This window comes from Glycine max, chromosome 9 (assembly GCF_000004515.6).
Source record: "Glycine max cultivar Williams 82 chromosome 9, Glycine_max_v4.0, whole genome shotgun sequence".
In the NCBI taxonomy this organism is placed as follows: domain Eukaryota; kingdom Viridiplantae; phylum Streptophyta; class Magnoliopsida; order Fabales; family Fabaceae; genus Glycine; species Glycine max.
The window spans coordinates 1751601-1777014 of NC_038245.2; the positions used below are offsets into that span (position 1 = coordinate 1751601).

Sequence of the window (25414 nt, forward strand, 5' to 3'; positions counted from 1 at the left end):
TACATACACACGTGTGAGCAGGACTGGTTGCGTATTCAAGAATTGGAAATTCATGCAAAATCTATTACAAGTTGTAAAAACTGATTAAGTAGAGTCATTCTGCAATTTTTTGCCATTTTGCATGATAATAATTCGAGTGGAACCATTACTGTTTTTTTTAATTTCTACCTTAATACGTATATATTAAACAAACTCAGTTTTTTTCCTCCATTCTATCTATGTGCCCCCTTCCTTCTATTTTTTGTCATCTCTTTACCACCAAACACAACATAAGAGATTTTGTGTAATGTTTATGGTCAATTTGGATAACCTTTTATTATAGGTACTTATAAGAGAGAAATATATATAATTGTAATGAACTAAAACAACTTATACACCTTAACTTCTAAAAAAGTTAAATGAAAAGAGCTTCTAAAAAGAAATGAAGTGTTCAAGTTGATTTTAATCGATGAAGAAACTCAATATATTTTTTCTTCTTATTATTTTTTTTAATTATAAGTACTCGCCGAAAAATTATATAAACCATCCTACATATGTCTAAATTAATAAATCTAATAATGTCATTAAAGAAATAGCTTATGGGTCATTTTAATCTATTTTTCATAAAAATGATTGACGTTTTGTCATAAAATTATTGATATATACACATTTTTAATGCAAAAGCAACTCATTAGAATAAAATATGTGTAAATTGGTTAGATTCATGAATATTTACTCAAATTCATGTTTACTTGACACTAAATAAGATTTTGGAATCTTAAAAGGACTTCTTTTAGGAACGGGATTGTTAGTAGGTGATGAATGTTTGATTAGAGTAGAAGATTTACAACATTAAACCCACAAACACAATTTATAGTGTGTTTGGTTTTACATTTTGAATGTGATTTTTCATGTTTCAAATGTGATGTTTAAAAGCTAATAGTTTTAACTTCAACATCTTCTTATCCCTCTGATCCCCCTCACCCGAAAAAAACACTTTTATTTAAATAACGGTAATCACAATATGATAGTTATCAAACATTAGAATAAGAAGAACAGAGTTCCGTAACACCATGACATTCCCCCCACTAAGTTTTAAAATTTATAATCTGAATTGAAAACAACAGCACGGAAGAAAAGGGTGCAACACAAAAAGAAGGAGAGACTAACGAAAGAGAAAGACTGTGCCCACCAGCAAAATTTTAAATTCATTCATACTATAAAGTCGTTGAATTGCAACTTTGTTTGTGGTCTCGTAATTTTACTTTCCTTTCAACGGATCTTCACCATCGATTAGTTTCACCCATCTCAAATACAATTCCCTCCATCACTCCTTCAATCTCTTTTTTTATGGAACACTCCTTCCATCTTTTAAAACTCTCAATATTGGGAATTCTTGTAATTTTTTTTGTCCTCTTTAACTAGAATTAGAGTGTTGGTAATTTGGGTAATGCAAATTTGTATTAACAATTAATATAACTTACCCAAGTCGGATGAAGATCACCTACAAATTAAAAAGAAAGCTGTACAGTCATGCAGTTTTAAGTCAAACGGTTTAATTTTTTTCAACTTACATTTTATTTTATAGTTTAATGTATAAAATCTATTCTTAATGATGTAGATTCATCCACTTCAAAAATGAACTGTGCAAAAAATCCTATACTATGGAAGTAATACTTTGATTCTTATTTGAAAGTAATATCACAAGTAACTGAACAATGAGTAAATGTCATTCAACCACAAATTTAATTATTAAAATCTTTAAAACAAACATGAAATTGTTAGTTTACTTTTTTAATCTCTTATTAAAGTACCATCAGTTTCATCCATCTCAAAAACAATTCCCTCCCTCACTCCTTCCCAATATTAAACTCAAAAAAAAAAAAAAACAAATCGCGTGGCAATTAATCGCCCACCATAGGAATGTTCTTCATTCACTCACTCTCTTTCCTCACTATATAAACCCACCCTTCCACTCCTTTCTTCGTCAACAACACAAACACAAACACAAAATCCCCTTCAAAAGCAAAAACAAAAAGCTTCTTCACTCGAATTGCAGGAAATGGCAACAATGTCCGCATCTTCAATGAACCTTAACATGATTGACTCTAACTTCGAAGTCGACAAGCTCACCTACGAAATCTTTTCCATTTTGGAGAACAATTTCCTTTTCGGCTACGGCCACACCGAAAATCGCACCAATTTGGTTAATTTTCCGCTGAAAGACGCGAAACCGGTGAAACACGCCGCCGGCAAGGTCCGCATCCTCTGCATTGACGGCGCCGGCGCCACCGACGGCATCCTCGCCGCGAAGTCCCTCGCGCACCTCGAGGCTTGCCTCCGCCGCAAGTCCGGCGAAGCGAACGCTCGTGTCGCCGACTTCTTCGACGCCGCTGCTGGCTCCGGCATTGGCGGCGTCCTCGCCGCACTGCTCTTCACGCGCGGCAAGGACGGCCGGCCGCTGTGCACCGCCGAGGAGGCGCTGCGGTTCCTCACCGACAACCGCCGCAGGATCTCGCGGCGGTCGGGGATTCTCCGTCGTGTTCTCCGGCCGGCGGAGAAGCTCTTCCGCAAGACGTTTGGAGAGTGCACGCTGAAGGACACGGTGAAGCCCGTGCTGATCCCGTGCTACGACCTCGTCACGCGCGCACCGTTCGTTTTCTCGCGCGCCGACGCGCTGGAAGTGGACGGCTTCGATTTCAAGATGCGCGACGTGTGCGCCGCCACGTCAGCGGACCCCTCCTCTGCGGGCCCCACCGAGATGCTGTCCGTCGACGGCAGGACCAGGATCGTCGCCGTCGATGGAGGCGTCGCCATGAACAATCCAACGGCTGCCGCCATCACGCACGTGCTCAATAACAAACACGAGTTCCCGTTCTGTAACGGCGTTTCCGACCTCCTCGTACTCTCCCTCGGTAACGGAGAGTCAGACTTTAACGCCGTTAAGTCACCCTCTGGCTTCGTAAGGATCGCTGGCGAAGGAGCTTCCGATATGGTAAGAAACCAAAAAGAATTACCAAATTCAGTTATTCTCCTCTTTTTATGTGCATTCTTATTTTATAAATTAAAATGCATAATTTGAGGTTTGTGCATTTTTAATTATATTATACATGACACATTACAATTTATAATTTGTTTTTAAGTTAAATTTCAATGTTTTTATTTATGATTAAAGATAACATTATATGCTACAATGGTAGGTAGGGTGAGAGTAATAAATGTGTTAACTACCTAACAAACACATGCGACATGTTTCACAATAAAAAAGAAATTGTATGAGTTGGTTTACTTTAATTATTGGTTTAGATATTGATTCTAATGGGAATGAAAATAAAATAATGCAGGTTGATCAAGCCGTATCGATGGCATTTGGTGAGTGTCGGATGAGCAATTATGTGAGAATTCAGTCAAACGGAATCATGGCAAACAAGGGCACACAAGCCAAGTCCTGCAAAACGGCGTCGGATTTGTTATCTATTTCGGAGGAGATGTTGGCACAGAAGAACGTTGAGTCCCTTTTGTTCAAGGGGAAGAAGGTGGCGGAGAACACCAACATGGACAAGTTGGAGTTGTTTGGGGGAGAGTTAATTAAGGAACAAGAGAGAAGAAAAACCAGCATTTTACCAACGGTGGTGTTGAAGAACAACAATGCCTCACCTTCCCCCAGCAGAACTTCCTCTGCCACTACCTTGTCCACTTTGTCTTCGACTAGTTAAAACAAGAAGCAAACAAGGGAGATCCAAAGTTAGATTTTTCATTGTGGGGTTTGAATTTTTATGCGAGTTTTTTTTTTTTAAGTTTGTGGTGTTGGGGTAGCTGCCGCTTGGGACCAAATTGAGACTGAGCTGTGCAGAGCCGAATCCTTAAGTACTACTACTACTATTACTACTTACATTATATTTTTTTATTTTTTTATTTTTCTTTAGTTTTTTTTGGTATATATTACATGTATGTAATGATAGTGATTTGTGTATAAGGTTATTGTCACGGCATGATTTTTTATTAAGGTTAGAGCTGTGCTTGATTTGTGAGAGAGAATTGTACTGTTCGGTAAGAACATCATAGTTAAATAGTGTTGTGACTGAATGCAGAACACTAATTCTGGAAATTGATACACTTCATAGCTGTTTTGGATCGTTTGCACGTTTAAATTCTTTGCAATGGGAACAAAGAATTAGAAGTAGAATTGAAATCAGAGTTGAAATGAAACGAAGCTGTTTATTATACCAATTTAAAGATATAAATTATTAACTCATTCGAAACTATTTTAGTTGCAGACTTGCAGGCATGAATATCATAGCACGATTAATAAGTGCGCATGGCAATGTATTGACGTTTTGTGTAGGGAATGTATTCCAAAGAAGGCTCTAGTATTTTGAAAACAAGTGGTCACTAAGCACCAAAGTTGAGTATGCTGTTATACAAAGAAAAAAAATGAATGCTTGAAATTTACGAAAAGATTTTTCCCTAGATTTTTCGTACAGGACCACCATTGGTACGGGACAAAAACCAATATTCATATCTTTTTAATAAAAAAATATGCGTTTTAATGTAAAATTACGACTGAAATTAATTTCAACATACATCTAATTATATTCAATAATTCAAAAATAATTTTATTAAAATTATTTACATTTAACTTAACTAATTAAATAAATCAACCCTTCTTTGCACAATTTGAATGCATTATAGTACATGGTGGGTTTGCAAGTGCCACTAGAACTCTTTTGGTCGGTGGAGTCTATCAATGTTGAAAGAGTCATTGATTCATTGTGGGTGTTGTGGGGATGCATTTGCACAAGTTTTGTCGCTCAAGTTAGTTTGGCATAATAACGATATTATGAGTATAATCAAGCATGCCTAGTAAAGGTAACGATGGAGATATTTATAGGAATGGGATAGGTGTTTGGTGGTTTAACATCATCCTCTTCTCATGTCTAGTGAGGAGATCAATTATGAATTACATTAAGTGTACATAATGCATGTTTGTGTTAATGTAGGTCATGTGATTTCAGAAATTAAATGCTATGTGATCAAATAAGGTGGTCAAACTAATTAATTTTGAATATTTTTTTGACAATGACAACAATTACAACTATTATTAATTATATTTTATAAACATTAGATGCATATAAAAAGGATTATTTTTTTAATATACTTTAATAAGACATTAATTTTGTGTTAGTATTTCTTTTAATATCATCAAATTAGGGAGAAAAGTTAAGATTAATAATATCTCATTAAAACTTAAATTTAGTTGAAGATAAATATTTTTTTTTCAATTTATTTTCTTTTACAATTCTCAATTATTATGATTCAAATAAAAAGTACAAAGTAATTTTATATTTTACAATAAGAAAAATGTGTATTCTCATCACTCTCATTTCCATCAAAATATACATCATATTCTTTTCATAAAATTTAATCACTATATTAATTTTAATATGATTTTTTTTAATTTAAAGTAAATGGAAACTAATTTTTCTATAATTTTCAAATGAATTATAAACTTCTCAAGTGATTTATAATATATCTATCTATGTACATATATTAAAATTTTATAATTTTATTAACAGAATAATAATAAATAATAAAATAAAATATATTACCTAATAATTTAAATTTAAATTAATTTTTTATAAATACATATAAAATTAAGGTCTTGGTGGGAGGCCTAAGGCAATGGCCTAATTGGCCTTACCATTGTCACGGCACTGATTATAATTGTTTTCTCTCATAATTATTAATATATTTTTATTTCCAGCAAGAAACCAAAATTATATTCTCTAAATATTATAAATTTTCTTTAGTAACAACTTTAGTGTGGAAGAAAGATAAATAAATGAATAAAGTTATGTTTAGAGAGTGAAAAATTTTAAATTTAATCATTTAAAATTAAGTTAGTGTTAATTTAATCCATTTTGAAACTTTAATTCTAGGAATTTAAATTTTCCATTATAAGATATGTTTAATGAATAGTTAATGAAAAAAAATGGGTGAGATGGTCATCCAAATTATGTTGAGGAGATTAACCAGTGAAAAAGATAATTCATACTAATATCATGTATAAAAAATAATCCAATTTGATTTTATATTGAAATTGTAAGCCCATTTATTTTTTAAAGTAATTGTAATCTTAATTACATCTCTATCTTAAATGTTGTTATGTTATTGAGTTTTTTTTTTCAGACTTAAATATATTTTTTGTCCTTTGTAATTTAATATTTTTTTAATTTTTATTCTTATATTTTTTTCAGCTTAATCCTTACCAAATGTGTTTGTTTTATTGTTGTCTTTAAAGTATTTTAGATGATATTTTTTTTTGTTCAAATCATTTTTTTAATATTTAAAGTTATCTAAAATACTTTAAGGACGAAAAATAAAATAAACATTATAAAGAATAAAATTATTTTTTACAAGGACAAAAATAAAAAAAATGTTAAAATTATAAGGAACAAAAGCCTTTTTTTAAACTTGCTATTTATTCTTTAGATGTTATTGTGCATGATAAATTGACTTATTCTCAATCTCCTAGATTCCTAATAAAAAAATATCTCCCAAGATTGAATTGGAGTTGTTTTTCCATTCCATGGCCCAAGTCACGTATTCAATCCATATTTTACTTTCCTCATGAACGTGACATAGTATACTAAGGCAGGGAGTTGGATCTGCAAATGGTGTGGATGTTAGCCCAACGTGGGAATCACCCTTTGGGCCAATGAATACAAATAGGCCTTTTCTTCTTACACCCTTGTAGCAATTAACCTATATCCTCTTCTACTTAATATTTATGTGCGACTCCCAAGATACCTCTCTCATAGTTTGTTCTGGATTATATGTTCCATAATTACTTTTGAATATATTATAGAATGAGTATTTCAGAAGTATGATATCTTGCTTACAAGATAGGTGTTATGAAAACAGAAAACATATGTCACAAGGTGTGCAGAATATATCTTGTGTAATTATTTTTTTAATGTATGACAGGTTAAGCATTATGAAAGTATCATATTTTGGTTACTCAATAGGTATTCAAAAAGACAGGTATATGTAAGGTGTGCTAGAATATCAATTATGTAACTATTTTTTATATCTTGTTTACGAAATAGGTGTTTGGTGTCTATAATACCACTTTCATAACATATTTAAAATATCATTACCAAATACAAATTCTTATGTTTGTGTTTTTTTTTTCACTGATGCGAAATATTCGTCAAAACATGAATACCTACATTTATGTTTATTGAAATGTTTCCAATATATCATTTGTTCTAGATCACATTGTGACGATGTTTAACTATCATTGTTGAAATGAATTGTTGGAAATGTAAGATATTAATGATTTTAGTGTGAAACTAACTAGGAAGGATAAATTTGACTCATTTTTTAAACTTAAAAACACTAAATATAAAAATAAAAATTACTAAAACATAATGAGTTAAAATGATATTTTAGCCTTAAAAATACAAAAACTAAAATTTTATTTTTATTTTTTATATTATTCATTCTGTTCTATTATAATTATCGTGTAAGAGAAGAAAAATTATCTCAAATTGTTATTAAGTTTTTTAATGTGACATTTATTTATTTTTTTTACTTATATCTCTTATAATATTAATGATGGACAACAAAATTTATAAATTAATTAATAATAATATAAGGTTAATTTTGTAAAATTATTATTCTTTTTAATCTATTCATTGTTTTTTTATTTGTGTAAAACAACATAAAACTGCTATTATTTTGAGAGGCATGGAGTAATATATAAGAGCATCTTTAATAGGAGTTATTGATCTCAAAAACTCATATTCACCTAATCTATTACTATTATTGTTCAAGAGTTTTCCATGTTAGAAGTTGGGTTCCAAGTGAAGAACCCTTAAAATTCCATTTTTTCAAAAGAAATATTAATTTTTAATGTGATTTGAGAAAAAAAGAAAAGCTTTTTTCTGCAAGTAAAATTCAACAACCTAAATTGGATTCTACCAATAGAACAAAAAAATAAGTTATTGCATCTTATGTGGTATCATGAAACCCACAAAAAGTAATCAAGAACCCAAAACTAAGGAGGGATGTATTGAAGTATGATTTTAAAATATTATTTTAACATAAAAAGTCATGTAATTTTTAAAGATTACTTACGAATGTTATGATTTAAGAAATTTCTTTACAAGACTTTTATGATTATTTGGATTTTAATGAATTTATATCATAAAATTTTAAAGGATTTCAAATGACTTTATAAATTTTTAAGATTTAAAAGAATTATGTGAATTTTTAAAAATACATTCAAAATTACAAGAGTTGGTGAAAAAAGTGATAAGAAATGTTGTGGCTTGGATAAAAAAAGTACAACCAATATAATTTTTTTTAATCTTTTAATAGTTAAATTGATTATAGTTTTAGATCCTCTTATACTAACCTGTCTTGCAATAACATCTTCTCATTCTTGTTTTTTAGATTTGAACAATAGATTTAAAATCATACATTTTTTTTTCAATTACTACAATTATTTAATGATAAATTGAATGACATGTGTTAAATAATGTGCAATAATAAACATATACTAGAAGAGAGTGATGATGGTAAAAAAATTGTAAGAGAGTTATTGAGTTATGAACAAACTTAAAGAGGACAGTCATGAAACATTTCATTGGGCAAGTGATGAATATAGTAAATATAATGAAAACATGGTTAGTCTTGACACATAAGACAAATATTAATTTAATTTAGAAAATAAATAAAAAAGTACAAATGGAAAGAATATATTTGACATTTTTTTTCAAAAGAATAGGAGAAACATATATGACACATCTTGAATAATATTATTTTTTGGCAGTTGTTCGATACCTCTTTTTTATTGAGTAATCTTATGTTTGTGTTGAATATTAGAGAGAGAAGAGAGTATGTGTGATGAAATAAAAGAAAATATGATAACTAATAGAAAAATAAAGAAAATAGTTTAGCAAAATCTCAAGAGTTTGGGTTAAATTGTTTGATAAATATTTTATGCTAAGAAGTTAATTATTAGAAAGTGAGTTTAGACCTAACTCAACTTCAAAAAATAGTTATATACTTTAACTTAACTTTATTTTTAGCTGATATGTGAGATTTAGATTTTTCCCAATATACCTCCCCATACCCCGCATTTCTTGGACCTTATATGTAGATAACAATAGTGGGTAATCCTTTGGATTGATCTTGGATATGCTATCATCTTAAAATGTGAATTTGGGCTTAACTCATATTCTAAAATCAAATGAAATTCATATTAAAAAATAATCCATCAAAATTTATATATTTTTATATATTTAAAGATTTGTTTTAAATTATAGAAAATCTTAATTAAAATAATAAATTTTGTTATATTTCTTAAAGAATCTTAATTAAATATCACACTACTTATTCTATTAAAAGATTTAAGATGAAATATCACTAACACTTTTTTTTTTATATAAAAAAGTCATTTCTTTGAAATTCTAATAAAATACATCCCCTCACTTGGAACTAAAATCAATTTTCACCGACCCCTTGTTATTATTATTCCCTTGGAAGCGCAAGCAAAGATGCTTCAAGGTTGTCGTTAAGACTTAATAAGACAACCCGAAGAAGCAAACGCAGCCGCAGCGTAGAGGAAGAGTGCTCAAGAAAGCTCGTTCTCGATGGCAGAAGGGAACGGTGACAAAACTCTGCGAAAGATCGCAGAAGCATTCAAGGACCTTGCAAACGTTGTCACCGATTCTCAGAGCGCAGAGGTTAAGGTTTCCCCCTTCTCACATGCCTGCTCTCTCGTTTCCCCTCTCTTTGGTTGCTTGGGCGTTGCCTTCAAGTTCGCCGAAATGGATTACGTCGCAAAGGTATTCTACTGACAAACTAACATTTTACATTTGCCGATCAAATAAAAACAAAAAACTCTAATCTTTGGAGCTTTTATTTATTCCGTTATAATTCAGTGATAGAAAACTGAGAAAGTGAGAATCCTTCCTTGTTTTAAACTTGTTTTGATGATTTGGAAAATTCTAGGTTAATGATCTGGTAGAGGCGTCTAAGTGTGTTCAGAATTTGCAGTCTCTGATTGAACTGGATGTGCAAGCTAACACTGTTAGGAAGGGAGGTAGCCATACGCGGAATCTGCTCAGAGTGAAGCGCGGACTTGACATGGTCAGAGTGCTCTTTGAGCAGATTCTTGTTACAGAGTATGTGTATCACTCACTGATTTATGTTTTGCTTTTTTGTGCTAAGTAAGTTCTTTTTATCCAAATGTTGCTACTTTATGATTTGAGCAATTTAACTAAGATACCAAAGAGCTAGGTTGCCGATATTATCGAAAATTGTGGCTGCAATTGCAGTTGTTATGCGGTTGCTCAGACCTCTAAAACCTTGGTGTTACCCTCACAATTGCAGTCGTGGACCATTTTTTGAAACCCTGCCAAAGAGTGGAAAATGGAAATAAAGTGCAATGACAGCGTGAAACCGATGGGAGAGCTTCTGCCTTTTGTCCATGGGAAAAACGAAGAGTGACAATTGAGGTCTTCCCCGTTTGATTTATATGAATGAAGCCATAGGGAATAAGAATTCCACCTTTACTACTTATTTTTGTTTATTTAGTTTGTGTTCACGAACAATGGGATAAGGGAGGAAAGTAGGGTGTATGCCTAGTGGTGAGCCAAACCTTCAACTTTGTCACAATCTTAAAGGCTGGTGTTGGTGCCAATTGAGCTACAAGCTTGTTGGCATACTGCTTTATTGTTATTGTAGAATGTGTTTTTCGCTTTAAAAATAATATAGTTTAACAATATGTTCATTTGTGGTTGTTCTTCATACCGTGTCATTGTTGATGTTCATTCCATAAAAAATATGAACAATCAACAATCTGTTATGGTTGGTAACTGCTCCAATTATCTTTCCTTCTTTGTTACCTTTATAACTAGCAACTAGTGACCAGTAACTGTAAGCATAGTAGCATACTCCAGTACTCTCATCAACCAATTGGTTCAGGTTCAATCTTCTGATCAGTTTCATGAAACAGAAAAAATAGTTGGAATTGATAATTGGAGAATATTCCCCCTTTAATTTTTGTTTATGTCCACAGCCTTATTGTGCTGAGGTGGGTTGCATTATTGATAAATATTTAAATCAACAATGGTTTGTTTGTTATATTAAGTGATCATCACAGCAAATACATCTGTGTAAGAAACACATGGTGTTAGATCTGATAGTAAATAAGCTGAGTTACCGTACGTCTTTTTGGCAGGGGCAATTCCCTTAGGAATCCAGCTTCCAAAGCTTACGAACAGGTGTTTGCACCTCACCATGGTTGGGCAATCAGGAAGGCTGTTTCCGTGGGAATGTATGTCCTTCCTACAAAGGAACAGCTTCTGAAGAAACTTAATGAGGATGGTAAGTGTAGGATTAAGTTTGCTTGAACTTTTTATTGAACTTTAAGTCCTGAAAAAAGATTACTTGAAAGTCTAGTTGGTTCTAGAGCTTGAGCAGGGGTGGCAGACAGGGAGAGAGATGATATATGTGAAACCTATTTATGATGAATGTGGAATGGTTAATACTTTATCATTTTTTCCTTACTTTTCTAAGTTAGCAGTTGCATCTCTGGTTTAACCTTGAAGTTTGGGGCATAGTAATCTTAATCTGCTACCCATATTTGAATCTATGTCCTTAACAGCTCGTAGAAGCATAAAACACTAAAACCCACATGATATGAAATTCCTTGTCTGTGTGTCCTTTGCACACTGTTCAAATAGAGAGAGAAAATCAAATCTATTATGTTTAATCATATTGTTTCTTGCTATTATTCTTTTTACCATTTTTCTCAAAGGTAAACCAAGACAGTGTAGAAGAATAGGAAAAGGGAAAGTTATTGTAAGAGATTATTTTATTCAGACTTGTATCGTAAATTGAAGTTCATGTGATTATGATGTTCATTTTTCTTATCTTTTTTATTTGTTGTTGGCATCGTTGCTTCAGAGGCGTCAGCAAAAGGCCACATGCAAAGTTATGTCACTGCTTCCGCGCTTCTAATCCAATACATTGACAAACTCTTTGTTTCTAGGGACTTGGGAATAGATTGGTGAACCTTGGATTGTGGAGTATTTCAGATTGTACAATATAATTTGCTATTTTTAAATTATATGGCATAATTAATGTATTTATGATTACTAAGTATTCATTTGTTTATATTGCAATAGATGTTAGTGCTAATTTACAGGCTATTGAGATGCTACGTGCAATGTGTTACTGAATGGTAATGATGAGTTAAGACTTAAGAGTAAGATTTTCTTGCAGTCTTTGGAGGATTACATATTTGCCAATTTTATCTTTCTACTTCAAACAACGGTAAAGTCTTATCTAACCACCAGGTAAGACCGGTTATATGGATTATATTATGTCATTTGACTGATTAAAAACCTTGGCTTCAGAAATACCAATATTAGATTCAATACCAAGTGATTTTATTATACCTGATACCATAGTATATAATACATATTGTCCATGAAACAACAGCAATGCATCGTGATAAACATGCGACGGAAGAGATAACAGACCTAAAATACAATTTTGGGCGTCCATATCAATTTGGTGCATTTTATGCGGGAAGCCTTGACGGGTTCAATTGATAATATGACGTTTTCTTTAATTAAAGTAAATAAAAATATTAAGAGTGCTATCAACATACTTTTTTAATACACTCCATTATCAGTTATAATTTATTAAAAATTACAAAATTAACAAAAGACGCATTAAATGAGAAGTGAAATCACAAAAATGTGATTTTAATAAATTTCAATCAATCTTACCGAGTGTCTTTAAAAGAATATAATAGAGTTGTTAAATACTTCAGGTTTGTGTTAAAAAAATGGATTTGTTTCGAAATGGGCCTCTTTGCTGGTTGAAACTCAACATCTCAGACATCTATTCCTAAGGATAATAAGATTATGTTTATTCTTGATTAAGGTCAACAACTTATAGTATGACTATAAACCATTTGACAAGCCTACTTCAATGCACAATAGAAGAAAAAAAGTACTAATTGCAATTGCAATGATGGATGATGATGGGATAATAATTTCTTGTTAGAAAGTTTCAAGCTCCCCTTCTATCACTTTAATTGTGTCTTGTTAGAAAGTTACCCCTTATAAAAACTTATAGGGTAAATAATCATTTTTGTCTCTTAATGTGTAATTCGTTGACAAATACCTCATTGAAAGATGAAAATATAAATTTTAGTACTTGAAAATATAAAAAGTGCGACAAATATATCCGACCATTAACTTTCATCTGTTACCATTAATAAAATAGTCTATGTGACACGGAGGAACAAATTTGTCACTGAAATAATTGTCAACGTGATCATCTCTAATTGTCAGCATAAGGACATATTTGTCATAATTGTTTTTGACTTTTCATCTTCTCACTCCGCTGATAAATGCGTCCCTGAAAGATGAAAATGCAAAATTTAGTCACCAAAAGTATAAAAAGTGCAACAAATATATCCAGACGTTAATAATGGATTGTGACTAATTATTATTATTATTATTATTATTATTATTATTATTATTATTATTGTTGTTGTTGTTGTTGTTGTTGTTATTATTATTATTATTATGTGTTTGTAATTTACTGATCCTATTCGTTTAGTACTTATGTAATATATTTTTAAATTTACCTTTTAATATATATATTTTTATTACTTTGATTTCCTTGTCAAACCTTAATATTTGCTGTTAAAAAAAAAACTTTATCTTATATCTTATAATTTTATCAAATTTCTATTAAATTTTTCACTTTTAACCTTTAAAAATATTTCATATCTCAATTCCAACTTAAGTACCCTTATATTTAGATCGAAAATAATATGTCGAGAGTTTTGAGTGGAAAAAACATAACCAGTCACGAGACTAAATTTATTTATTTATTTATTTTAAAAAAGAATTTAATCAACTAATTTTTTTTGAAAAAAAATCTCACAAAATTTAAAGTAGACAAAGCTAAAGTGGAATTATAAGTTTTTTCCTTAATCAATAAAATGTATATATATACCTCGAATATGAAAGAATCGCTTGGATAAATCTTATGTGCTTCTAAAAACATTTATTATACATAATATAAATGAAATGAAAACATTTATTAACAAATAAACAATCCAAATAAATTTAAATAAAAAATATAATAATGTTCAAACTAATATAGAGGTTAACTTCAAAAAAAAAATACAGTTTATTCTTTGTTCGGAACGTAGAGTTGTATCTCTCGCTGATTTAGGGGCTGCAACGGCCTTGCATTCATATTATGGAAGAGTACGTAATAAAGATTAATAATTAATTGAAGAAATAAAAAATTTCAAGAAATAAAAGGCTTTCATTTTTTTAAATGGTAACTCAATTTTTTTATCATAAAACTAAAGAAATTTATTTTATTTTGGAAAATAAGTAATTATATTGATTAATTAAAAAACTAATTAGCAATTTGATAGATGGATAAATAGAAAGATAATCAAAGTATAAGAGTTTAAATTTTAAGATGTATTTTAATCTTTTTTTTCCTAACTTCTCTTTTATACAATTCATTATTAACATTCAAATATATTTGTTGTATTTTTATACTAGACTAACTTTTGTATTTTCATTTTTAAGGGATGTATTTATTAATAAATTACACATTGAAGGACAAAAATGACTATTTACCTAAACTTATATTCACCTTAATTGATGTAATAAGAATAAACATAAATTAAAATCTTAAACTTATATTCACACCTTGTTCACAAACTTTTATAAAGTTTTATTTCTTATACCACAAGGTGAATTCATAATTTCAAATTTTTTACTGTAATATTTCTTTTACTAATAACAAAAGGTGTGCTAAAATATATGCTACTAATAATAACAAAAAGTGTGCTAAAATATACGGTACAAACACTTTTCACATTATACCCAAAAATATATGCTATTATATGACAGGATTCTTTGGACATTATAATAAGAATTTAATATTCTAATGGTGTTTACGTCAAAAGAGTGAAAGGAAGACTAGTCTCATGATTTAAAGTGTAAAATTTAAAAGGTTTAAGTATCATATGGTGCTTATAATTATAAGTAAATTTTTTAGTTAGATTTTTTAATCAATAAAGTTTATATTTTAAATTTAAAATAAAAAAATTGTCATTAATTTTTTTTAATTCCATTAGTTATAAAATTTTAACATACGAATCTTTTAAAAATTAAAATATAACTTTTTAGAATTATAAAATTTACTTATTAATTATAAAGACTAAAAGAGATAAATTTATAAATTATAAAAAATAAATAAGTAATTAAATAAAATGTGTGATTTGATCGTGTAAAAATATATTTACTGACTCACTGCGTCTGTAAATTAAACTTAAACTCTTATATTTACTAAAAGAGATTGATTTTTCTGTGTTTAATTTTAACCGATAAAAAAATAAATTAAAGTCTTGTATATTTAAACCTAAAGACAAAAGAAAGAAAAACCCAAGTGTCTCCTACAAAAGCAGGAACAAGCAAGCGAGTCCATGTTTGCAAGTTGCGTTTCTTGATTCTTCCCCTACACTTCGAATGCATCATATTCATATTTCCCCTTCAAATCCCTAATCCGCTTCAAATCCACACTCCAATTCCAATGGAGGATTCCGAGGGAGTCCTCAGCTTCGATTTCGAGGGCGGCCTCGACGCCGCCCCCTCCTCCGCCGCCGCCGCCCCCTCCGGCCCCCTCATCCCGCACGACTCCTCCGCGGCCGCCTCCGCGGTGTCTAACGGAGGCCCCGCCGCCCCCGCCCCGTCCGCGGTTGACCCCGTGGGCGGCGGCAACGTCCCCGGGCGGCGGAGCTTCCGGCAGACGGTGTGCCGGCACTGGCTGCGCAGCCTGTGCATGAAGGGTGACGCGTGCGGGTTCCTGCATCAGTACGACAAGGCAAGGATGCCGGTGTGCCGCTTCTTCAGGCTCTACGGAGAATGCCGGGAACAGGATTGCGTCTATAAACACACCAATGAAGACATCAAGGAGTGTAACATGTAAGTGTATCTGTCTATATATATGTGTGTGTTCGTTCTTATTTAGGTTGTGATAATTGATACTCAAGTTTTTTCGGTTTTTGAATTTTGATTGTGTGTGATTGAATACTGTGTATTTGAGTTGCTTCTTGTTTGGTGGTGAGTTTTGGTGTAAATGGTTTTTTACTCTTAAGTTGTTTGGTTTAAAAACTTCTTTTGTGTGTACTATACACTAGGAAAGTTTGATTAGCTGAGTCGAGTTGAATGATATGTTGATATATGTTTTTAGACTGATTTGATGGAGTATTGGAAAGTGGTGAATGTGCTAAGAGATCAAATGTTATGTACTTTTGTTCTTCTTTCTTTGATTGAACATTTTAACTTTTAGTTTGTACTTCAATTATTCATTGCATTCTAACTGCTGGACCGTTTGGCATGATGACTTTGGCTTGTCTTCTGAGCGGTGGGTTGACTGGCCCATAATTGTTGAAGGGGCTTTGTGATTTCATTTCAGGGGCTGTGAGGGAAGAAAGATGGGTGAGATTCCGTGGAGTTGTGTAAGTGTTTGTGATAATTTGGACTTTGGTGTATTTCACTGGAGGGAAATGAGTTTTTTCAAAGAAGTTTCCACCTTATTTGTTATGCATTACTAATTACTTCTTGGCATCATTGTGATGTTCTGATAAGTTTTACATGGAAGGATTTATTTGTTTGTTGTGCTTGGATTATGTGGGCAGTCCTCTCTATTTTGGCTTTCAGTGTTGTCTGGGAGGATTTGCTATTCTTTGGTTGTTTCATTTGTGTTATTAACCCCCCTCTTTTATCAAAGAAAATGTTTTAATTCTGATTATTTGTATTGTGTCTGACTTTAACTTATTTACTCATGATAAGATTGTCAAATTGTATGCTTATTTTTTAAAACTTTTGCATCTGCAGGTACAAGTTGGGGTTTTGTCCTAATGGGCCTGATTGTCGATATAGGCATGCAAAATCTCCTGGACCTCCACCTCCTGTTGAGGAGGTCCTTCAAAAGATCCAACATTTATATTCCTACAATTATAACTCATCCAACAAGTTTTTCCAACAAAGAGGTGCTAGTTATAATCAACAAGCTGAAAAACCCCTGCTTCCTCAAGGAAATAATTCTACAAACCAAGGGGTGACTGGAAACCCATTACCAGCAGAGTTAGGAAATGCCCAGCCACAGCAACAAGTTCAGCAGTCTCAGCAGCAGGTCAACCAGAGCCAAATGCAAAATGTTGCTAATGGCCAGCCTAATCAAGCAAATAGAACTGCAACCCCTTTACCTCAAGGAATATCTAGGTGTGTTCAGGGTCCTGTGTTTTTCAATTGAGCTATGTAAAATCTGTTAAGTATGCTTACAGTTACATAAATACTATAAGCAAGGTACATATTTATGTATCTTTTGTTTGGGACATTATACCATTATTTGCCTTATGTTGCTAGTTTCTTTCAGTATTACTGCTACTTGGCAGTTAACACATGCATTTCATGCTGTACAATGTTGGCTGGTTGGTTACACACATGTTTTAGTTTATTTCTTTCATTTTCTATTTTCTTTTACCACTAATTGACTTTGAACCATTTAAACTTAATTGGATGAATGTGCCCTAGTATTCCTATCTTTCTTTCTTTTTTGCACCTTTCTCTTTGGTTCTATGTTGAGAAGAGAAAGCAAGAGACATGACTGAATCCATGCATGTGATGAGAGGGCCGAAGGAGACAAATAAGTTGGGATTAAAGGTGAGTTAGAAGTGTTTCCAATAGTGGTGCCACCAAAGGAGGGCGGAGCTGATGGTAATACACCTGTAATGGAGGTGGATTCTCTTGCAGGTTAGGTGGCCCAATAAACATATCTGGTGGGGTATAGGCAATGTTGTCAAACTTGAGATTGGAAGGAGGGGGGGGGGGGGGGGGCGTAAAAAGATCACAACTCTCTAGGATTGTAACTTAGATCGTAAGATCCTCTCTAAAATGAAAAATTATATTTATATACATATACACACATAAAAAGTAACAAATAAAAAAATAACTCAACTCGTAATATAAGTCCTAAAGATTAAGAGCACAACATAGAAAATAGGCCCAAATAGAAGAAGAGCCAATAGGACAACACACACCAAACACCTGCCACACCCCAGCCAACACCCACCACACACTAAAGTCCAAATAGCTCCAAGCACCTCAATGTGAAACAAAATAAAGTCCAAGTCTGTTGGTGTGAGCATGGACAGCAACTAATGACGGCATCAGTGATGACCAATGGCAATGGTAGTGTCGAGGGCAAACAATAGAGAGGATGGATTTGTCACAGCGGAGGCCGGAGAGGAAAGCACAAGTGTTTATTTTGCGATTTCATCGAACTTGATGTGTGTTTTTTTCTTTTTCAAGCTAGGTTGTGTGAGTATATTATTCAACTGATGTATTCAATTAGGTAGTTAGTCTTATCCTGTAATAAGGACAACTAAGCATTAGCTGTCACAACTGTCCCTAAGGCAGTTAGCTTTAAATATCTGTAACCACTCTCTTTAGAGAGTTGACTGAATGAATGAAATTAGATATTTCTCAGATTGGCGCAATGGCGTGTTGATATGGCGGAATTTCAGCCTTCCGCCATGTTCCACCATTGATAACACTGGGTCTACATTAACTAGACAAGAGAAGCCGTCCACTTTGCCAGACTCAAAACTCATCGTCAATCAAACAATTTTTCGTGTAAACTTGCGATCCACAAACGATCTGCACAAGGAACGATCCCTCATGTGAGTTAGCATGACAAACCTCCAAAACTCGTAGTATTGTATGAGTTAGTGAGTTTACTCACGATTTTTACAACATTGTGTATAGGTTACTGAAACAAGAGAAGGAGGAAGGAAGACAGAAATATACTCAGACTCCAAGGTGCAACCAAGAAAAGGAATAGACTCAAGTAAGGTAGCTTTCGTTGAGACTAGGTGACAACCAAGTGAAGGAGAATAACATTTATAACCCTTTTGAGACTAAGTAACCAAGGAAGACATACTTGTGAGAACGAATAGAAAGTTTACCAGGACTAGGACTAAAATTATGGACAAAACATGTTCACCCAAAGACACAAGGAGGTAGAGGGATTGTACAGGGAAACAAACAGGTTTAGGTTTGGGTTTGGGCTTAATATACACTATTTTGGCTATATTACTAGTGAATGCGGGATCTCCGACATCTCTGCTCATGTCAAGGACTGGACATTCAAAACTCAGACTGGTTTCAACAAAGTTTGGGATAGGTTGCTTTTTCTACCGTTGATTTTGTGTTTGCAGAGAAATTTTCTGTTCTAAGGAGCTTAACTTCATTCATTTTAGTTTAATACTGTCCAGATTTTTAGTTGTGACAACTTGAAGGTGAGAAGGAAGTTTTTTTTATATATAAAAAGGAAAATTTGTCAGAGCTCTCTGTTTTTTTACGTGTTATTGAGTCGTGTCTATTTCTGACATAAATAGTTATGGTATTGATCCTCTGTTTTTTTTAGTGTAAACTAGTATTACCTGCTGCATGATTTTAATCAAGTGCCCATTACTAAAAACGAGATTAATACATATGTACTGGTCCATAAGTTAAAAGATCGATAAGTCTTCACGAGGGGTTTGCGTTCAAATTTTGAGTATTTAAACAAACCTATAATCTATAAAGTATTGCTTCAGTTGAATCTCTATTTTCTCACCTGTATGAATTGCTCTAATATACTTCTCCACCAAAAACATTAGGTATTTTATTGTTAAAAGTTGCAATCGTGAAAATTTGGAGTTATCTGTACAACAAGGAGTTTGGGCAACTCAAAGGAGCAATGAATCCAAACTAAATGAAGCATTTGACTCTGTGGAAAATGTAATATTAATTTTCTCAGTCAACCGTACTAGACATTTCCAGGTATGTTTTGTATCAAGCCCCCCACTTGGCTAGATTTTAAATTTTATGGATTTAGGCCTAGATCTCTTCATTATCCAATCGACTGTGGAAATGAAAATATTCAGCTTTACAAGCTTACTACTGGCTCAATTTTTGGCTGAGGAATCCCTTGTCAATGTTAGTAACTAAAAAATAATCTGAGAAGATTTCATATTTAATATGGTGATTGAACTGTGCTACCTTTCTGGCACCCATGTTTTAAATCTTCAACCCAGCCTCTTAATGTAAGATACTTCCATGAAAGTGTTGTTGGTACTGCTTTTAATGATTAGAAACTTAAAAACTTTGATGTTAATCACAGGTAGTTTAATATTGGATATTGTACACTGCTTTTGGCCTTTTTATCTCTAAATTTTCAATGGCACATCAAGTTCTCTGCTGCTATCACATGCAATGTATAAAAAAGTATTGCCTTTTTGATTTGGAGACTTCTAGAAGTAAATCAATGATTGATTTTAGAAGCTGCGATCACTTATAATATTTTCTATATAAATCATGAGTATTTTATTTAGCCTACAAACCAACAATAAAAATTACAGCTCTTGCTCTATCTAACAATTTTGTTTTTAGTAGTTTCTTTTGACATTTAATCAACCACAATGTTTGTGTAGAAAGTTTTTCTTGTTTATTTATGTATTTGTTTATTTTTTAATGGAAACTTCCCATAACAGTTCTGTAATCTGTATAAGAATCCAAAGTATCTTGCTAAAGTTGTCTTTAAATCCCTGGGATAAGTTAATCGTACTAGATTAGTGGGAGAAATGGAGAGATAATTGATGCTTCTTTTGATTTTGTTGTGATGTTTAAATTTGATATTTTAGGCATGAAGAAATGCATTAGCCCAACTCATTTTATATTGTCGATTGCTTGTTAACTGGTCTTCCTGTTGATAATTTAATTCTACAAGAGGGATATTCATATAATTTTCAAATTTGCATTATGTTTACCCAATAGGTTACTTGAATTCAGTAACATAATCAAATGCTGCCTGGCAGAACTTAACTTTTTTTATTTATTATAAAATGAAAAAGAACCCTTAAATGGCTTTTCTGTGGCTATGGCCAAGCCCCTCAACTTGAAGCTATCTATGTTTTGGCAGGGTTGTGCAAAGATGACATCCAAAATTGGTGGTTCTGTTGCTGGGGGGAATTGGAAATATGCTCATGGAACTGCACATTATGGACGGAATTTCTCTGTTAAATGGTTGAAGGTATAAAATCTCTTCCAACAACTTCCATGATCTGAGGGATAGCAGTAGTGTCAGAGGTGAAACCAAACACCCTGGAAGCATACTTAAATAGGACCATAGCTAAAGGGAAACTAAAATTAAAAATGTTGGTGAAACTTATTACCTTTTTGTGTTTTTAGTTACAATACACTTTATAATATTTGGGGCGGTCCGTTTGTCCTTTATGGTGAGCTGTTGCCCGTATAGTTTGGAGGGACTTCTGATGACTCTTTGAAGTTAAGCCGTTAAGGGTGCAAGATGTTAGATTGTGTGGAGCAATGGCATCTATGTTGGAATGGAATTCAAGAACTTACTTGAACCTGAATATTTTTATTGATGCAAGATGAATAATATGAATACACACACACACGAGAATGGGATCAATAACAGAATCAATTCCTAATTGGATTTGAATCAACAAATTAAGGAAACTAGAACGTAGGAACCTAGCAAAGAATAAATGAATGTTTCATATTTGCACTATTTGAATTTTGAATAATCCCTAAACTTATAGGGATTGGAGTCAACTAAGGAAATTAATAAAAGATTAAAACAATATTACTTTTAGAATTTGGGCTTAGGGCCTAACTTAACCCCAAACGTTTGTTCAAGAGGTGTTGCCCCCCACTTATTTACACTATTTTGGGCATATCATTAGTAGTGGGATTTCCAACACACCCCTTTAGACTAGGATTGAACATTTTAGCATGAAGTTTGCAAGACTTGACATATGCGGGTGGTCTGATAACAACCTAATAATGGGTGGCTTGATTATGCAGGACTAACATTTGCAAGACTAATTTTCTTTTTCATTGTTTGCTAGAGTTTCCTTTGTTAATGGTTTTGTGTCCTAGCTTCAGCTACTGGTAGAAATTTGTATACATGAAATAGTATTTAAAACTGCATAATGATATAAGGAAATCTTCTGAACATTAAATAATCTGTCTAATTACCTTTCTTATTTGCAGTTATGTGAACTGTCATTCCACAAAACTCGCCATTTAAGGAATCCATACAATGAGAACTTACCAGTGAAGGTATTAAAGCTCAATGATAGTTGTTTTCTTTCTTTGCTCTTGATTTTCTGCTCAATTATTTTTCGAGTGGTTCTTATATAAAAAAAGTTGTGTTTTGAAATCACTTCTTTCTTGAATATGTCAAGGATTGAATCCATCTGGCTGTTGATGTGATCCTTTATGAAAATGTTAGTTGGTCCACCTCTCCCTTAGCTATACTTTGAATTTTACCTTATTTTCTTGATTAATTTTTTTATTTGCTACCTTGGTTCTTTTTATTAGCCATTCTACATCAACACTTACTAGGGAATCCTAGATCTACCAAACATAATGGGTGACTTTGTTTAAACTTAAAAAAAGCAACTTCAAAATAAGTTATTTTTTTAAAAAAAAGGTTTTTTTAAATAAGCAGATAGGATTTGCTTCTTAAAATAAGCAGAAACATTTTAGGCAAACACACTAAAAAAAGAAGCTGCTTATTTTATTAAAATAAGCGCTTATTTAACAAATAAGTTTAAACAAATTGCCCCAATATATAAATAGGTGCAGTCTTATGTCACTTTTGACCATTTTAGGATATCATTATTAACTGCTTGGCACTGAACAAATGAGGGTTGATTTATATCTGACCACAGCTGTCCGTCAGCAACATCAATCAGCTTCCTAATGATGAGACACAATGTCTATTTCTTGCTACACTGGATGCATGCTGATTGTGGAAACTAAAATTAGGTATTAATCTTTAGGTTAGATTTTTATGGTGCTGTATTACAGAAAGTGGTAATGATATGTAACAAGACCAAGAAAAACCATTTTTGACAGGTCTTATGGCTGCTCAAGGCTATTTGAAGTTTTATTTATGTGTAGATGTCGCATGTTATGTATTGTGAAAATGAGATATATTTTTAAATCATTGAGACATGTGTGCCCAAATATTTTAGCACTATAGATGTATTGGTTATTTTTCTTGTTCTTTGTTATGTTTATTCACCAAATTGTACCTCTAATTCACTTTATGAGCTTTCACCTAGCGGCTTAAGTTTGTTGAGAGTTTGTTTGTGACAAGTACTAAATATTCTGCTTGTGTATGAAATTGCAGATAAGTAGAGATTGTCAGGAGCTGGAACCCTCTATTGGAGAGCAGCTGGCATCCTTGCTTTATCTTGAGCCGGATAGTGAACTTATGGTATATTCTCCTTTGAGTCATCGTCTTGTTTTTGTGAATAGAAACTGATAGGCAATAATCATGATGTACAAATGGGAGAAAAGCAAAATGTTTTGTTATTAGTTAGAAATTGAGTGACTCTGGAATCTGGATTGGTATGATATTTTTACTTGATATAAAATGGAACTTTCTTGCTAAGAAATTTTTAGACATGATTATTGGTTGGTGTCAACAAACTTGAGTTAAAAGTCCCTGAGAAGACTCGTGATAACACCATCACTTAATTCTCTCTAGCAGGCTCATTAAGCCTGGTTCAAACATGCTAAAATCAACTGCTTAATATTTTGTTATTTACTAAGCAATTACTTATCTATCAATAGTTAGCTATTTTAGTGGATGGATGTGCGAAACATAAACTGCAGTATTAAAGTTTTAAGAATTGGATTAATCCCAGCTCTCTTGTATTGGCAGGCTATCTCGGTTGCAGCAGAGTCGAAACGTGAAGAAGAGAAAGCAAAGGGAGTGAATCCAGATAATGGAGGAGAAAATCCAGATATTGTACCATTTGAAGACAATGAAGAAGAGGAAGAGGAAGAGAGCGATGAAGAGGAGGAGAGCTTTGGTCATGGTGTTGGGCCAGCTGGCCAAGGCAGAGGTAGGGGACGAGGTATGATGTGGCCGCCTCATATGCCTCTCGGGCGTGGAGCCCGGCCCATGCCTGGAATGCAGGGCTTTAACCCTGTAATGATGGGTGATGGGTTATCGTATGGGCCTGTTGGCCCTGATGGCTTTGGTATGCCAGATCTTTTCGGTGTGGGACCCCGTGGTTTTGCTCCATATGGTCCTAGGTTCTCTGGTGATTTTGGAGGTCCCCCAGCAGCCATGATGTTTCGTGGGCGACCCTCTCAACCCGGGATGTTTCCAGGTGGTGGGTTTGGAATGATGTTGAATCCTGGACGCGGTCCTTTCATGGGTGGGATTGGGGTTGGAGGTGCAAATCCACCAAGAGGTGGTAGGCCAGTTAATATGCCTCCAATGTTTCCACCACCTCCACCACTACCTCAGAATGCAAACCGTGCTGCCAAAAGAGATCAAAGAACTGCTGATCGGAATGATAGGTTTGGTTCAGGATCTGAGCAGGGTAAGAGTCAAGACATGCTCAGTCAAAGTGGCGGACCTGACGATGACCCGCAGTATCAGCAAGGATACAAAGGGAACCAGGATGATCATCCTGATGATAGTGAAAGTGAGGACGAGGCACCTAGGAGGTCAAGACATGGAGAGGGGAAAAAGAAACACAAAATATAGTCATTAGCTAGCTAATGCTTTCACCAAGCACTACATATTGATGATCCACTAACCAGGATTCCAGTTTCCAATGCTTTTTATTTTTGACAGATTGCTTTGTATAAGTTCTTTTCTCCCCCCTCTTAAGAGACCTGGGGACTGGGTTGCTTCAAAAAGATTTAAAATTCTGTTCACCGATCATATAATTTTTACATTAGGTCATTGGACATTTAATGTTAATGTATCAGGGTCAAGATGGTTATTTAGTATGCTCGGAAGATGTACACCTATGTATTTGTAAAGGGATCGTAACCTTTGCGTTCTGAATGAAAAAGATGGGATGATACATACCTTTCAACTTTCAAAGCACTTAGTTTATGTCACCGGGTCACTGGTTAAGATTCAATGTGTCTGGACTCTCTGGATAAAGCAGTTGTCAACTGTTTTACCTCTTTATCTACACCTAAATTTTAGTATTTGACACTATATTTGAACAAAAAAATTATTAAGAGTTAGGTTTATGTGGTTTCATTTTTCTTCTCACTTATAATATGATGTTAATTTTTTTTTTCATTTTTATCCACTATGAAATTTCACCTCAAAGTTAAATTTCAACAAAATTATTTCAACAAAATTATTGGTTCAAGTGATATTGAGTTTGGTATTCTTGGGAGAATTGACTCACTAATGGTTGTCATCGATAACAATAAATAATCAACAACAATAAATAAATAAAAATATGTAA

At 33.0% G+C, this 25414-nt stretch overlaps 3 protein-coding genes and 1 long non-coding RNA gene across 6 annotated transcripts; all 4 read left to right on the forward strand.

Annotated features, from left to right (window-relative positions):
- The first annotated feature begins 1849 nt into the window (after positions 1 to 1849).
- On the forward strand, positions 1850 to 4087 carry LOC100800037 (patatin-like protein 3). Its single transcript, XM_003535011.5, has 2 exons — positions 1850 to 2974; positions 3324 to 4087. The coding sequence occupies exons 1-2, from the start codon at positions 2042 to 2044 to the stop codon at positions 3693 to 3695; spliced, it is 1305 nt and encodes a 434-aa protein (XP_003535059.1). The 5' UTR covers positions 1850 to 2041; the 3' UTR covers positions 3696 to 4087.
- Positions 4088 to 9487: 5400 nt separating this feature from the next.
- Positions 9488 to 12266, forward strand: LOC100499750 (GLTP domain-containing protein). 2 transcript variants are annotated; one of them, XM_006586562.4, is made up of 4 exons: positions 9488 to 9836; positions 10048 to 10175; positions 11234 to 11379; positions 11962 to 12152. In XM_006586562.4, the coding sequence occupies exons 1-4, from the start codon at positions 9642 to 9644 to the stop codon at positions 12066 to 12068; spliced, it is 576 nt and encodes a 191-aa protein (XP_006586625.1). In that variant the 5' UTR covers positions 9488 to 9641; the 3' UTR covers positions 12069 to 12152. The 2 variants fall into 2 exon arrangements, with proteins under 2 accessions (XP_006586625.1, NP_001235508.2); NM_001248579.3 differs by having other exon boundaries at positions 9548 to 9836; positions 10003 to 10175; positions 11962 to 12266.
- Positions 12267 to 15487: 3221 nt separating this feature from the next.
- LOC100787159 (30-kDa cleavage and polyadenylation specificity factor 30) lies at positions 15488 to 25035 on the forward strand. Of its 2 annotated transcripts, XR_001382576.3 has the most exons (8): positions 15488 to 16028; positions 16944 to 17330; positions 19772 to 19934; positions 21073 to 21183; positions 22170 to 22238; positions 22853 to 22949; positions 23317 to 23403; positions 23854 to 23964. XR_001382576.3 is itself a non-coding variant. In XM_003534716.4 (7 exons), exons 1-7 carry the CDS (start codon positions 15637 to 15639, stop codon positions 24688 to 24690), a joined length of 2046 nt encoding a protein of 681 aa, XP_003534764.1. In that variant the 5' UTR covers positions 15491 to 15636; the 3' UTR covers positions 24691 to 25035. The 2 variants fall into 2 exon arrangements, 1 of the variants encoding a protein (XP_003534764.1); XM_003534716.4 differs by lacking the exon at positions 22853 to 22949 and having other exon boundaries at positions 15491 to 16028; positions 23854 to 25035.
- Positions 17338 to 19354, forward strand: LOC121172807 (uncharacterized). Its single transcript, XR_005886477.1, has 2 exons — positions 17338 to 18790; positions 18876 to 19354. It is a non-coding gene; the product is annotated as an uncharacterized lncRNA (long non-coding RNA).
- Positions 25036 to 25414: the final 379 nt, after the last annotated feature.

What these genes read in the sequence shown, in the direction of transcription:
- LOC100800037 (XM_003535011.5), top strand. Translation starts at nt 2,042, where the DNA reads ATGGCAACAATGTCCGCATCTTCAATGAACCTTAACATGATTGACTCT. An exon ending in GCGAAGGAGCTTCCGATATG is followed by an intron (nt 2,975 to 3,323) that starts GTAAGAAACCAA and finishes AAAATAATGCAG; the next exon opens with GTTGATCAAGCCGTATCGAT.
- LOC100499750 (NM_001248579.3), top strand. Translation starts at nt 9,642, where the DNA reads ATGGCAGAAGGGAACGGTGACAAAACTCTGCGAAAGATCGCAGAAGCA. An exon ending in AAATGGATTACGTCGCAAAG is followed by an intron (nt 9,837 to 10,002) that starts GTATTCTACTGA and finishes GGAAAATTCTAG; the next exon opens with GTTAATGATCTGGTAGAGGC. An exon ending in GAAGAAACTTAATGAGGATG is followed by an intron (nt 11,380 to 11,961) that starts GTAAGTGTAGGA and finishes TCGTTGCTTCAG; the next exon opens with AGGCGTCAGCAAAAGGCCAC.
- LOC100787159 (XM_003534716.4), top strand. Translation starts at nt 15,637, where the DNA reads ATGGAGGATTCCGAGGGAGTCCTCAGCTTCGATTTCGAGGGCGGCCTC. An exon ending in GACATCAAGGAGTGTAACAT is followed by an intron (nt 16,029 to 16,943) that starts GTAAGTGTATCT and finishes TTGCATCTGCAG; the next exon opens with GTACAAGTTGGGGTTTTGTC. An exon ending in ACCGTACTAGACATTTCCAG is followed by an intron (nt 19,935 to 21,072) that starts GTATGTTTTGTA and finishes ATGTTTTGGCAG; the next exon opens with GGTTGTGCAAAGATGACATC.